Raw genomic sequence first — 13,893 nt, 5'->3', positions numbered from 1 at the left:
TTGACCCTCTGCTTCCGACTCTCCTACTCTCCGCCTCTCCGCCTCGGGACTCTCCGACTCTGGACTCTTCTTTGGACTCTTCTTTGGACTCTCCCCTTCTCGACTCTCCTGACTGACGAACACGGTCCTTTTATCCCCCCGTAGCTTCGCCTTTGACCCCCTCCCTTTGACCTTTCACCTCGCTCCCCATTGGCCCGAGAAAAAGTGGGCGTGAAGGCTTTTTGATCCACAAATTTGCATATATCGATCGTCCTGGAGGCGGGGCCAAATCGCCCCTCGCTCACCGATTGGACGGCAAAAAGTGGGCGTGTGTCGTTTTTGATCCGTTTTTGAAGCACAAAATCCGTGATTTTGTACACGCTGTTCGACGCGCGCCCTGCACGAGTCCAACACCGGTACCCACAGCGGGGCAAGAACGGTGGCGATGCTACGGTTGCGAGGTGTGATGTGAAGGTCGTGGCGGTTGTGGTGAAGCGGCGTTGTGGTTGGTGGTTGATGTTGTGGTTGTGGTGGTAATCATGGCGGTTGGTCCAAAATAAAGATAGTAAAAGAAAAACGGCTATCCTGAAGAGTCGCAGCACGCATAAATGACATGTATTCCCACTAGACAACGGGTTTGGGCCTAACTACACATATACTTGCCGAGATACCTCACCTAAGGGACCTGAATGGTGGTTTGCGAATTTGGTAACCACAACACTACCCCCTCCCCTTTTTACAGACTCGTCCCGAGTCGTCAAATTTTCGTGTGCCATCATGTGTAGTTTTCCCCTAGTACATTTTACCTACGGATCCCTGAGTGCGACATTCATGGTATTCGTGTCCCCAAAATAAATAACCTGAGGGCTGCGTAACTATCTAAACAAACTCACTCACACGGACGACTTAAATAAAATTGCCGGCGCTAGACAAACATGCCGGGGGCGCACTCATATTTACAGTACATCTTAACCTTAACTTACAAATTTTACACTAAACCATGGCCCAGGATCACTGAACTCTGCAAAAGAAAGCAGTTAGCAGGGAGCCAGGCTGCCCGCATGCAGTCTCTGGCTCAAACAATGCAGGTGACAGGGAACGTGGCTGGCTGCTCACACGCAGTCCAAGGCCTTCCCTTTTGAACTGAACGCAGTGAACCACAACGGTGCATGGGCTGCACAACGCAGTCTCCGTGCCAGCTCAAGTGGCACACGCAATGAGCACAACGAATGGATGGATGGACACAAACACGGTGCACGGGCCGCCACTGCAGGCCCGTGTTGTAGCTGCCAACAGGGCAGTTCTTGCAGCTTGCAAACTGTTGCCTTGCGGATCCTGGCGCACATGGAAATGAACAGGGGGGGCAAAGCAAAAATTGAACGGGGCTGGTTAACAGGGGCAGTGGGCATGGCATGGCAAAGGCAGCAGGCAAACACAGCCCGCAGAAGAAGGCCGCTGCAGGCAAACACAGCCGGCAGATGAACTGGCCGGCACAGGGCTTGAAGAAAAAACAGCCAGCCGGCAGATGAAGTGGGCCGGCACAGGCCTTGCAGCACAGCAGCTGCAGACGATCCAGCCGGCACAGACCTTGCAGCAAAATAACAGCCAGCCGATGAAGCTGGCCAGCCTTTGCGTTCAGTGGAGGTTGGTGGAGGGGGTGCGGTGGTGCTGGCCACTTGGAAGGCGGGCTCGGACCTACCTACCTGTCTCCCTCCCACCTATCGCCTTTGCCTGTCACTGTACATACCCACTCCCTTAATTTGTCAAACCCCAATTTAGCCCCCTTAATTTTTTTGTTTTTTATTTTTATTTTTACTTCCCCACTATAAATCGTCCCCTAACCCCCTTTATCATCCTTGTTCGGCTAACCTATCCTGTCACCTAGCCTACTCCCAACCCCTACGTTCCCTTCCCGGAGGGGAACAAGGGAGAGCTAACGTCCTGTGTCGAGGCCCAACGAAGCCTCAGAATGGCCTCCCCAGAGTTCGGCGATCTAACCCAAAGTGGGTCCAGCGGCCCACAACGAGAGCGAGGGGATGGATGGTGCGGAGGGGTACATCTCCTAATCTACCCTAACCATTTAACTGTTAAACTACCCCGGGGCTTTCAACAAGCGCCTCTCGCTTAAACTATTGGTTCTAACAACCCAGATTCCCGTCGCCTGTGTTGGTGTCCTCACAATTTCGGGCCTCGCCCCCCAATTTTCGCTCCGTGCCCTCACACGGTCTCCTGGCTGGGACACGTGGCTCCCTTTGGCAGGCACGACCCTCTGCCGAATCTCCCGCTATGGCACCCCGGGCACTACACTGCCTCCGAGCCTACCAGCTCCCTAACACCGGGGAGTGCCCCCCATGGCACCTCCCCTGAAACGCACACGTGGCAGGCCGGCCTCCCGGGCCCCTTTCCGAGGGTCACCCGTGCCCACAACACTGCCCACGCGGCTAATGGCGCCCCGGGCCCCCGCACCAAGCAGGCGCACCCGTGCCCACTACTCTATCCCGGCACCCCATGGGCCCATGGCCTACCGCGGCCGACTAGCCTGGTGCCCGGGGTACCCACTCAGCGATACTCACCTTTCGCAGCCACGCTCCCAAGCCCGTCAACAGGGCTCCTGCACCCCTCCAAATGGGTCTCGAGCCTACTTTCCCACCAACAACAAAACGACCTACATTTTGTAAATTTGACTAACCCCAGCTAACTTACTTTATACTGACCCCGGGGTCCCTTGGGCGGGAGTCACTCCTCCCCCCAATCACTCATCGCACCATGCATTCCCCATTCACTCCATACACACAGACCCGCTGGCCTCACTCACTCACCAAGCACATGCTTCCACTTCACTCACCAACTCTTCAACACACACACCGCTGAACTCTGCCATCCTTCTATCTGCATCCCCTAACTAACTCGTGCTCCCACGTCGTCCCTTAAACTACAGCACGTTCCTTTTAACACTACGTAGCTAAACTACGTCCCCGCTACACATCCACAAGTCTGTCCATGTCCTCAAAATATCCCATTAATTATTTACCCAACCTACATCTGGCTACAATCCCTCGACCTAATCCATTCCACGGACTCCATGAGGACTTACCCCTGCCCCATGAAGTCGGTCTAACGAAGCTAACCCTTCCCCCTAACTAGTTTTCATCCTGTGCCCAGGGTAAGGGGGTCTTTCACCCCTTGCCCAGGAATCCTGTGCACCTGAAAGTGAGGCTTGCTTTTCCTTTTTTTTTTCCCTGCGCAGCACCTGCGCGGCAACTCGCGCACTTTGCACCTGCCCGTGACGTCATGCAGCTGCACGTGTTCCTCGTCCCTCCTTGGACGGTGCCATCCGGCAGAGATACCCCTCCTGCCGGATTCCAACCCCACGTGCAGCTATGACGTCACCGTGCGCAGAAAAAAAACAAGCCCCACGTCTCGAGGGGTTCCCCACGCGAACACATGTGCTTTGCCCGTTGGAGCTTAACACACACGATCGCGTGGAGAACCCGTCCGGTCCAAATCCGTTTACCTGCCTAAACTTTGTCCGTCCGCGGGATCGGCAAATCCACCGCGTGCGTTTCCGGACCGGGAATTCACTCTCGCAAGCGAGCACGTGGTGGTCTCGTGCGTTGCACAGCACGGACCGCGTGCTCACTGCTGGGCGAACCCGGCACGGTCCCCGAAACAACCCCAGCCGCTACCCGGCTTTCGTTTCTCCCATGTCGCCGTCTCCGTTCCACCCACGCACACCTGCGTGTTACGACGCACACAGTCCACTCCATCACATTCACACCGGGAGACGCGGCTGCGTGCTCCCGCATGCCAACCGACATCTCCCTCTCATACCGCTCTCTCACACACACGGTCTCCCTTGCACACAGCGACCTTGCACACGGCCGTTCACTCACGCGTGCGGGGGCACTCACCCGCGGTGCCTCACTCGCACTCCGTGCCTCATCCACACACGCGGGGGCACTCACCCGCGGTACCTCACTCATACACACGGCGACACTCACACACGCGGTCTCCTCCACACACGTTGCCTCACCCACACACGCGGGGGCACTAACCCGCGGTGCCTCACTCACACTCCGTACCTCATCCACACACGCGGGGGAACTCAACCGCGGTACCTCACTCATACACACGGCGACACTCACACACGCGGTCTCTTCCACACACGGTTCCTCACCCACACACGGCGTGCTGGGAAGCACACACTCCGGCACCATCGCCACCACACCACTCACACACGGGGTCGCTTCCACACACGGTGCCGCACTCACACCGGCCGTTTCATCCACACACGCGGGGGCACTAACCCGCGGTGCCTCATCAACACACGGCGTGCTGGGAAGCACGCACTCCGGCACCATCGCCACCACACCACTCACACACGGGGTCGCTTCCACACACGGGGACGCACTCACACCTTGCACCACACACACAGGGACAACCACACTGGGGATTTGTGTCCCCACAAGGGTCTCCGGGGCCTCGACACCCCCCAAGCTCTCCGTGCACCCGTCCACAGCACTCGTCCCCTCAACCTCGCAAAACGCGACCGAACTCACCTGGTCGTGACTCGCCTCAAGGGGGAATACTCCCTCCCCTCGTTCCTGGAGGAGGCCATCCAGGTGCTCGCACTGGGTCCCTGCACGCTCCGCGAGCTCACCCCCATTGTCCTCCACTACCTCCGTGTGTGCGTCACTTACCCCGTCCTCACCGTGCAGTCTCTCCTCTATTTTTTCTATCTCCCGTGTCTCTGCCAACTCTTCACCCTTTACCTCCCTTGTCTCAACTATTATTTCCTTTGTCACGGCCTTCATGCCCGCCTGCAGGCATCGGCCCATGTTCTGCGTCTCACCCCGGAACTTTTTCATTTCTTCCTTCATGTTTGCTTCCATTCCGTTTATTTGCTTGTTCATTTCGTTTTTCATTTCATTTGTATTTGTATCCATCTTTTTGTTCATTTGTTGTGTATTCGCATCCATCTTTTGTGTATTCGCATCCATCTTTTGTGTATACGCATCCATCTTTTCGTTCATGCCTTTCATATCCGCATTTATTTGTTGTGTATTCGCATCCATCCTCGTTGTCATTGCCGCCAGCATGGCGCATAGCTGGGCTATGTCGGGTGCGCTTGAGTGAGCCGTTTCGGCAGGGGTTGGGGAAGGGTCTTGGTGGAGAGGGGGGGGGGGAGGTGTCATACACCGCGGCCGCTGCCGCACCCACCTCGGGCCCTGGGTTCAGTTGGGCGAGTCCGTGTTCCTGCACAATCAACATTTCCTGCACGGGGATTCCATCCTGGACCATGGATCCTACACATTCTACATCCATTTCTAATACCCCCGGCTCCCGCTCGCCTTGAGACGCCATCTTGCTTCTCGTGAAGGGTTAATTTGCTCGCTCGTAATTTGGAGGGAATCGGGGGTCGCTTCTCTCACCCCTGGACCGATTCCCGTGAATTTAGCCGGAGACAGGAGAGCCCGTTTTCCTGTTCTCCGATACCAGTGCCGCGAGGAGGGCGATGAATTTGTATCGCACGACCTGACACCAGTGTTGCGGTATTCGCGCCCGCCGGCGTGCTGACGGCCACGTAACTCGAATCGCGGCACGTCGCCCACCGGACGGACAATCCAGTCGTGACCCTCTCGGACTAACGCCGGGAACCAGTCACGGGTGGACCTTTCGGTCTCACCGCGATCGAGCCAATCAGCCCCCGCGTGGGATAGGGTTGCTCGCCAAATTCGACCTACCTAAGTACCCACGCGGAGGGTAGACCGGGCGATCGCACCTCGCCGCAGGTCGACTTCGGACACGGGCCACTTAAGCGACCCGTTCCGTACTATCAGAATAACCGAGCGGTGTTATCGTCGACCTCGACGGTTCGATTAATTATCGGGCGTATTCAGCCCACTACCAACCCTTTACGTGAAGCAAGATGAGGGTTCAATGGGAGAAATGACGAAGCGAAGCGGGTAACAGTTCAACAATAAAGCACATTTATTCGCGGCACACGGGAAGCACACATATACAATTCCACCAAAAGCACACAGAAAAAACACAATTCCATTTACACAAAAAGCAAATATAAAAGCGAAAACACAATGCAGAGCTAATACCGACTACCGAGCACACGGCAACACTTATACAATTCTACCTCACAGACGGCGCCGACAACACATACCCAAAACCAAGGAAAAGAATACCCCCAAGAATGACGCGGGCCTGAGGCCGAGACCGGGTCGCGCCTACCCGTCTGGTGATGAGACGCGGAGCGGCGATGGCGCCCCAACTCCGCGGACCTCGCGGACAGTGTCTGGCAGGGGGTGGGAAAGGGGCCCCCTTGGTCGCACTATCTCAGCGCGGGGGGAAACAGGAGGGGGTTGCTGATGCTCGGGGTATAGAGGATCTTTATTATCCCGCGACGAGCGTCTCCACCTCGGCCAGGTCGCGCTGTCGGCCTCCCTCGGGTGCAGCTCCCTGCACGACGTGAGCACCCCCTCGTCTGGTGTCGCCGCCTTTCCACAGCTCCGTCCCCTCCGTTCCGCACACGACGAGCAGCTCCACCGCCCGCGAAGTCTTGACCCTCTGCTTCCGACTCTCCTACTCTCCGCCTCTCCGCCTCGGGACTCTCCGACTCTGGACTCTTCTTTGGACTCTCCCCTTCTCGACTCTCCTGACTGACGAACACGGTTCATTTATCCCCCCGTAGCTTCGCCTTTGACCCCCTCCCTTTGACCTTTCACCTCGCTCCCCATTGGCCCGAGAAAAAGTGGGCGTGAAGGCTTTTTGATCCACAAATTTGCATATATCGATCGTCCTGGAGGCGGGGCCAAATCGCCCCTCGCTCACCGATTGGACGGCAAAAAGTGGGCGTGTGTCGTTTTTGATCCGTTTTTGAAGCACAAAATCCGTGATTTTGTACACGCTGTTCGACGCGCGCCCTGCACGAGTCCAACACCGGTACCCACAGCGGGGCAAGAACGGTGGCGATGCTACGGTTGCGAGGTGTGATGTGAAGGTCGTGGCGGTTGTGGTGAAGCGGCGTTGTGGTTGGTGGTTGATGTTGTGGTTGTGGTGGTAATCATGGCGGTTGGTCCAAAATAAAGATAGTAAAAGAAAAACGGCTATCCTGAAGAGTCGCAGCACGCATAAATGACATGTATTCCCACTAGACAACGGGTTTGGGCCTAACTACACATATACTTGCCGAGATACCTCACCTGAGGGACCTGAATGGTGGTTTGCGAATTTGGTAACCACAACACTATATATATATGGTTGACTCAGCCTGTCATCCTTCCGAGGTCGGCGAAATGAGTACCAGTGTACTGGGCCGGTGTATACCCCGGTTAAAATAGGTGTACCATATCCCTGTCTTAAGAGGCGACCAGGGTTGCGTCAGGAAGGGCATCCGGCGTAAAACATGTGCCAAATCACTATGCGGATCATTCGCTGTGGCGACCCCTACCGGGAGCAGCCGAAAGAAGAAGAAGTATATATATATATATATATATATATATATATATATATATATATATCCACTAATGAGCCAAAACATTATGACCACCTGCCTAATATGCTGTTGGTCCTCCGGGTGCCACCAAAACACCGCCGACCTATGGACTCCACAAGACCCATGCAGGTGTCCTGTGGTATCTGGCACCAAAACATTAGCAGCAGATCGTTCAAGTCCTGTAAGTTGCGAGGTGGAGCCGCAGTGGATCGGACTTGTCGGTCCAGCACATCCCAAAGATGCTCAATCGGATCGAGATCTGGAAAATTTGGAGGCCAGGGCAACACGGTGAACACTTCATCATGTTCCTCAAACCATTTCCGAACAATGTGTGCAGTGTGGCAGGGCGCATTATCCTGCTGAAAGAGGCCACTGCCATCAGGGAATACCATTGCCATGAAGGGGTGTACCTGTTCTGCAACGATGTTTGGGTGGGTGACATGTGTCAAATTGACATCCACATGAATGGCCGGACCCAGGGTTTCCCAGCAGAACATTGCCCAGAGCATCACACTCCCTCTACCAGCTTGTCATCTTCCCACAGTGCATCCTGGTGCCATCACTTCCCCAGGTAAACGGTGCACACGTACACGGTCATCCACGTGATCTAAAGTAAAACAGAACTCATCGGACCAGGTGACCTTCTTCCACTGCTCCAAGGTCCAAGTCCGACGTTCGCGTGCCCATTGTAGTTTCGACGGTGGATAGGGGTCATCATGGGCACTCTGACCGGTCTGCGGCTATGCAGCCCCAGATGCAGCAGGGTGCGATGCTCTGTGGATTGTGACACATTCCCTCGCATGACCACCATTAAAATTTTCTGACATGCCACAGTAGATCTGTCGGTTTGGACCAGACGGGATAGCCTTCATTGCCCTCGCGCATCGATGAGCCTTGGGCGCCAAACACCTTGTCACCGGTTTGTCCCTCCTCGGACCACTGTCGGTAGGTACTCACAACTGCTGACCGGGAACACCCCACAAGCCTTGCCGTTTCAGAGATGCTCTGACCCAGTCGTCTGGCTGTAACAATTTGGCCCTTGTCAAAGTCGCTCAGGTCTTTACTCCTGCATCTAACACATCAACTTCAAGAACTGACTGTTCACTTACTGCCTAATATATCCTTCCCCTTGACAGGTGCCATTGTAACAAGATAATCAATGTTATTCACTTCACCTGTCAGTGGTCAATGTTTTGGTTCATCAGTGTATATATTATGTATATATATTAGATATATAAAGCCAATTCAAGGGTGATACTATACATGATATTGAACATACCCAATATTGACAGAATGAACATTTTGGAATTACTCAATATTGATTTAGTCATCAACCACAAAACCAAAAGGAAAATACCAGTATTGCATCATTGTACGGCCATGTTACAGAACATCATCCGTGGATACGTTTGTGTTTTAGGGAAATGAAACTGTAGTTGATATTGCAGTTTTTTTTTTTTGAAGGAAGTCTGTTCCATATGTTGAAAACGTCTAAAACACCATTGTGAGGTCAAATTTTGTCATTGTTTGTAGCTCTATGTTCACTCTGACTACAAACAGCCTCAACTTATACAAAAAATCTTCACAAAGGTGTGTTCGTTATTAATGGGTGGGGGTTAAACGATAGGTTTTATAATTTCTTAATTTCGAGGAAGGTGAGATTCTTCAAATATTCCATTACACCAGTTCCCCAGAAGGATTGTGTTGATGTCAAACTCTTTCTGGTGATTTTGCTATTCCATGAGCCTCGCTCCGAGAAAGAAAAAAAAAAAAAGAGGGGAGGTTCGGTACTGCCAAATCAACCCCAAGGCAAGGATTACAACTGGCTGGTTTACCTTCGTCTTTCCAGAAGTAGTCTGCAGGGCAAGAATTTGTAATTTGTTCAAATTTTCGGCAATAACTTGCCGACTCATTCACTGAAACTGTCTGTCGTTGTCTGTGAGAAGGTCATCTCAAAAGATTATGGAAGAATTCGGACTCAACTCGGTGGACAGGTTGGGCGTGTGACAAAGATGAATTGATTAGATTTTGGTTCAGATTTGGCCTCGCAGTGGGATACAAAAGGTAAACTGTTCAGCCTGGTGTAGGTACATGCTCTACCAAATGTAGTTTTCCAATGGATGATGACGTCACATTCAAGGCACGTGAAATGAATGCAAATATGTTTCTTTGGAGAGCCCCTCGGAGTCTGATGACAGTCACAAAGATGGGAAGGGAACAAACACGGGTCAAATTTCACTTTCAATCACCCATTCCCAATGAAGGGTAAACGAGGCTTGTTGGTGATTTCTGAACTGGCGTTTAGGAGAAAGAGCTCAGTGCTTGGGGTGATGTACATGAAAGTACAAACCGAGGAAATCACTCAAAGGTGACTCAGTCATTTGCATATACCGGAAGCTGGAGGCGGAAACACAATATTTAAAAGATCAGGATGGACCCATAAGGGCGAGACAATCGGTTCTGAAGCGAAAGGAAAATGAAATCGTTTTGTCTTCTTTTGGTGATCACTCTTCTTATCGTCTTTCCTGAAGGTGAGTTTGTCTCATGTTATTACGACATGGAAAGTATAAAATCCCTTGAACGTTGGAGCAGACAACGTGCTCATGTGTACAGGGCACACCATGGCCCTTTCATTGTTATGGGGATTCTTGTTAGACTCAGGTTAACTTTTCATATTAAACCTCCTTACTTTGATTTCTCAAGTTAAAAAAAAATTCATAAAGTCTTTTTCATGCATCTTTTATTTATTTAAACATGTGCAATATTTATCACATTTATTTAAACATGTGCAATATTTATGATATGCAAATAATGACGTTATAATTAGTGTTTCAATACAATATTTGGACTGAGATTATTTAAGTGTTTGTTTTACATACATAACATGACTGAAAGGAGACATGTGTGTCACATGAGACTCAAGCTTTAGCCGCTACTGCTGTAGAACGATGGAAGGTAGAAGTAATCGGGCTGCAGTCGGTGGTAAAGAGGGTGTTGAAGTGGATGGCTTTTCGGAGAAAGAGCTTCAGCTCGTCCTGTCCCCCGCCCCCCCCCCCCATGTTAATACTTGGAGAAAACACCTTTGACAGAAACTGCAGCTGTAAGTCTGTTGGGATAGGTCTCCACTCACATTGCACACTTCGATTGGGCAATATTTGCATTTGAAACAAATGTTTTTTTGTTTGCATGAAGAACAAAGAAACATTTGCATGAAATTATGCTGCCACCACCATGCTTCAGTCGGGATGGTATTCTTTGGGTGATGTGCCATGTTTGCATTTAGGCCAAAAATAAAAAAAGTTCCATCTTCAGTCAACAAAACTTTTTGCCACATGACTTCAGAATCTCATGGTTTTCTTTGCATACCTCAAACAGGACTCAAGGTTGGCTTTGGGTAATTGCTTCAGGACCTGAGTCTCTGTGGTGTTCATTTTGTTTACCCTGTATACCCCACCCCAACCACAGATCTCGTTTGTTCCCCAGTTTTTTTTTTTTTCCCTTCCCCTCATTGTTTTCGCTCTCATACAAGCCTTGACAGTGCATAAAATGAAGAATTAAAAAACAAAGGGGTTTCCTTCTTGCCACCCTACCGGACAGACATGCTAGACTTGTGGAGTGCTTGGGATATTGTCACACACACACTGACCAGTCTTTACGATAAAAGGCCGATAGCACTTTAAGTTGCCATTGGCTTTTCTCCTTGCTTGGTCATCCAGTTTGGAAGGATGGCCTAATCGAAGCACAATGTTGTGGTGGTACTCCACACACCTTCCCCTTCTTGTCTTGACTGCTCCAAGGGATATTCAAGGCCTTTAAATGTTTGCTTTTTTTCATACCCATCCCCTGATCTGCGCCTTTCCACTTTATCCCAGACGTCTTTTGAAAGCTCCTTGGTGCTCATGTTTGTCTTTGCAATGAAAAACTCACCACCCAATAGAGGAAACCGACAGGAATGGCTGATTTTATTCTGAAATCAGAATCACTACAATTTAACTTGAGCAATTGGTTACACCTGAGCTCATTTAGAATTTGTTATTGGGGGGGGGGACGAATGTGTACTTATCCAACTCAGATCTATTTTTGATTTTTTAAAATAAATTTCTGAAGCGTGTCATATGTGGGTTACAATGTGTAAATAGATTTAATTTGAAGTTTCAAGGAAACAAAAGGTTATATATATATATATATATATATATATATATATATATATATATATATATATATATATATATATACATATATATATATATATATATATATATATATATATATATATATATATATATATATACACACACATATACACACATATACACACACACACACACACACACACACACACACACACACACACACACACACACACACACACACACGTCAGGTGTTGAATCTTGCATTACATATTCTCAAAAAACTCCCCCCACTGTCAACCCCCTGAACATCTATTTACAGGAAGAAGCACCTGCCGCTGCAAAACTCTCATTAGTTCTCGATTCAACAGATACAAGATCTCTCAGTTGAAACTTTCATCTCAATTTGCTGGATGTCCACCTCATGTCTTGTGAGTTACCAAAAGTATTCAATGGTATTAATTATATTAGTATGTTATATAAAATAGAATTCACTTTAATATAAGCATACCTCTATCCCAAGGGCTGTGTTGCAGACAGGACAAGAAGTCTGCCTCGATCTCAAAGCACGATGGGTCAAACGTTTGATCACAAAGTATGCTCGGTAAGTAAATTTGTACAAACGCTTTGGTGCTAAATCTGCTTCAATTTCCCCACCAGTTGACCTATAAAATGAAGTATTAGCTTACATATTGGTCGTTTTGTTCACATCATAACCTTGGGTGACCCGATACAAAAGACATTTCTCAGATTAATGATGGCCAGCCAGAAACATGGCAATGGCTCGATTCCTTTCGCAAGGCCATGGGCAGATCCTGCTTTAAAAAAAAAAAAAAAAAAAAAAACCCACCAAAAACAGTCATGCAGGTCGACTGAACCTGTATTCAGTGGTTTTGAGTTTCATAATTATTGCTCCATTGACTGAAACCTATCCTGTTTGCCAATTTAATACAGAATATATACTTCTTTTTTTAATAATAATGGTAACACCGATGTTGAAATTTGATTCTTTTGCAAGTTGATATGCTTGAGGGGACAGTAAAATTTTCAGCAACTTTGAACTGATAAAAGTGTCAAGCTGCATGTCGTGAGGGTAAAGCACACAAGTGCTACAACTTACCAGTAAAAGCACATGCATGTATGAGATTTTAAACCAAGCTCACATTCTCATCTCTGTCATTTCAGACAAGGCTCAAACTCCAAAATGCATCATCTCAAGCAATATCTCCTTTAAATCACCTGCTTTGTGAAGAAATTAAAAGAAAAACAAAAAAATAAAAATCAATGCTGAATTCACCAATTTCCTTCATTGAACCTGTGGAAAAATAAACTCTTGTGAAAATGTCTGCTTCCATTAGTCATTGTCAAGGACAATAGGGATTAAAGCAGTCATTAGTGAAATGTTTATTCAGAGTAACATGAAGAATTCACATTCATGGAAGGAAGGTTTTACAAAAAATTATATAATCCCCAAAAGGGTGTGCGATATCACAAACGAGCCAACATTCCACACATTGTGGGGCAAAAATTTTTTTAAAAAATGCAAACTTGGAAAAAACAGAATGGAAAACTCAAATGCCCAAGGGTCATGTCAACTGCACACACCAGAGAGAAAAGCAAGCAACTGCTGCTGAGATCTCACAACTTGCCACAGTCTGCAATCACAACATTCTTTTTGGTACTGCCTGATTTGGACCCCAAGGCTTCCATTTTCTGGACTACGTCATACCCTTCAACCACCCTTCCAAACACGACGTGTTTACCATTCAACCTGAAACAAAAACCAAGACACAGGACACTCGTCAGTGGTAAAACAAACTCTTGATATTCTGACATTCTTCGTACGGGACATTTCTGCAAATTACAAACTTTACACAAAAAGTGAACAACCGATTGTATGTTCAAAACTGGAATTGGGGATTATTTGGGGAGTGGGGGGGGGGGGAAGAAGTCAATCAAGGGATAAAATACTGGAAAATGGGCTATTGTTATGACAATACCGGTACAGGCATCCCCCCCCCCCCACAGAGTATCTTTACACCCCTTAGTTATGTGAACCATCATTATTCATCATTTCTTATTGGAAAACGACACTTACTTTCCTCACCCTAATTTTTCTCCACTCTCAGCCACAGGGCTTGGTACAACGATGGTTTTCATTGCAAGTGACAATTTTATTTACCTAATAATAGAGAAACAAAAAAGTTCATTTAGTTGGAACCCTTACCAAAACAATAGCTCGTTCAAGTTTCCCCACGAGAAGGCAGCTGGGTATTT

The 13,893-nt window shown here is 49.0% G+C and overlaps 2 protein-coding genes across 4 annotated transcripts in view; one reads left to right on the top strand and one right to left on the bottom strand.

The window, feature by feature from the left end:
- LOC147013585 (interleukin-8-like) overlaps positions 1 to 12,960 on the top strand; it is a 50,173-nt gene extending 37,213 nt beyond the window's left edge. For 2 of the 3 annotated variants that reach the window (XM_085855519.1, XM_085855520.1), the window contains exons 2-4: positions 11,939 to 12,047; positions 12,140 to 12,220; positions 12,802 to 12,960. In XM_085855519.1, the coding sequence (XP_085711645.1) occupies positions 11,939 to 12,047; positions 12,140 to 12,220; positions 12,802 to 12,850 (239 nt within the window). In that variant the 3' untranslated portion in view covers positions 12,851 to 12,960. Of the gene's footprint in view, positions 1 to 9,860; positions 10,018 to 11,938; positions 12,048 to 12,139; positions 12,221 to 12,801 lie in introns of those variants that run through there. The other variant, XM_085855521.1, reaches the window with a different exon arrangement.
- Positions 12,961 to 12,996: 36 nt separating this feature from the next.
- Positions 12,997 to 13,893, bottom strand: part of LOC147013584 (peptidyl-prolyl cis-trans isomerase-like) — a 31,957-nt gene continuing 31,060 nt past the window's right edge. Inside the window, exon 6 of the mRNA XM_085855512.1 lies at positions 12,997 to 13,387. Coding sequence (XP_085711638.1) covers positions 13,255 to 13,387 — 133 coding nt within the window. The 3' untranslated portion in view covers positions 12,997 to 13,254. The remainder of the gene's footprint in view (positions 13,388 to 13,893) is intronic.

Source organism: Eptatretus burgeri, chromosome 14 (assembly GCF_056783735.1).
Source record: "Eptatretus burgeri isolate ZD-2024b chromosome 14, Ebu_testis_v1, whole genome shotgun sequence".
Taxonomy (NCBI): domain Eukaryota; kingdom Metazoa; phylum Chordata; class Myxini; order Myxiniformes; family Myxinidae; genus Eptatretus; species Eptatretus burgeri.
This window is presented reverse-complemented; position numbering and strand designations above follow the sequence as displayed.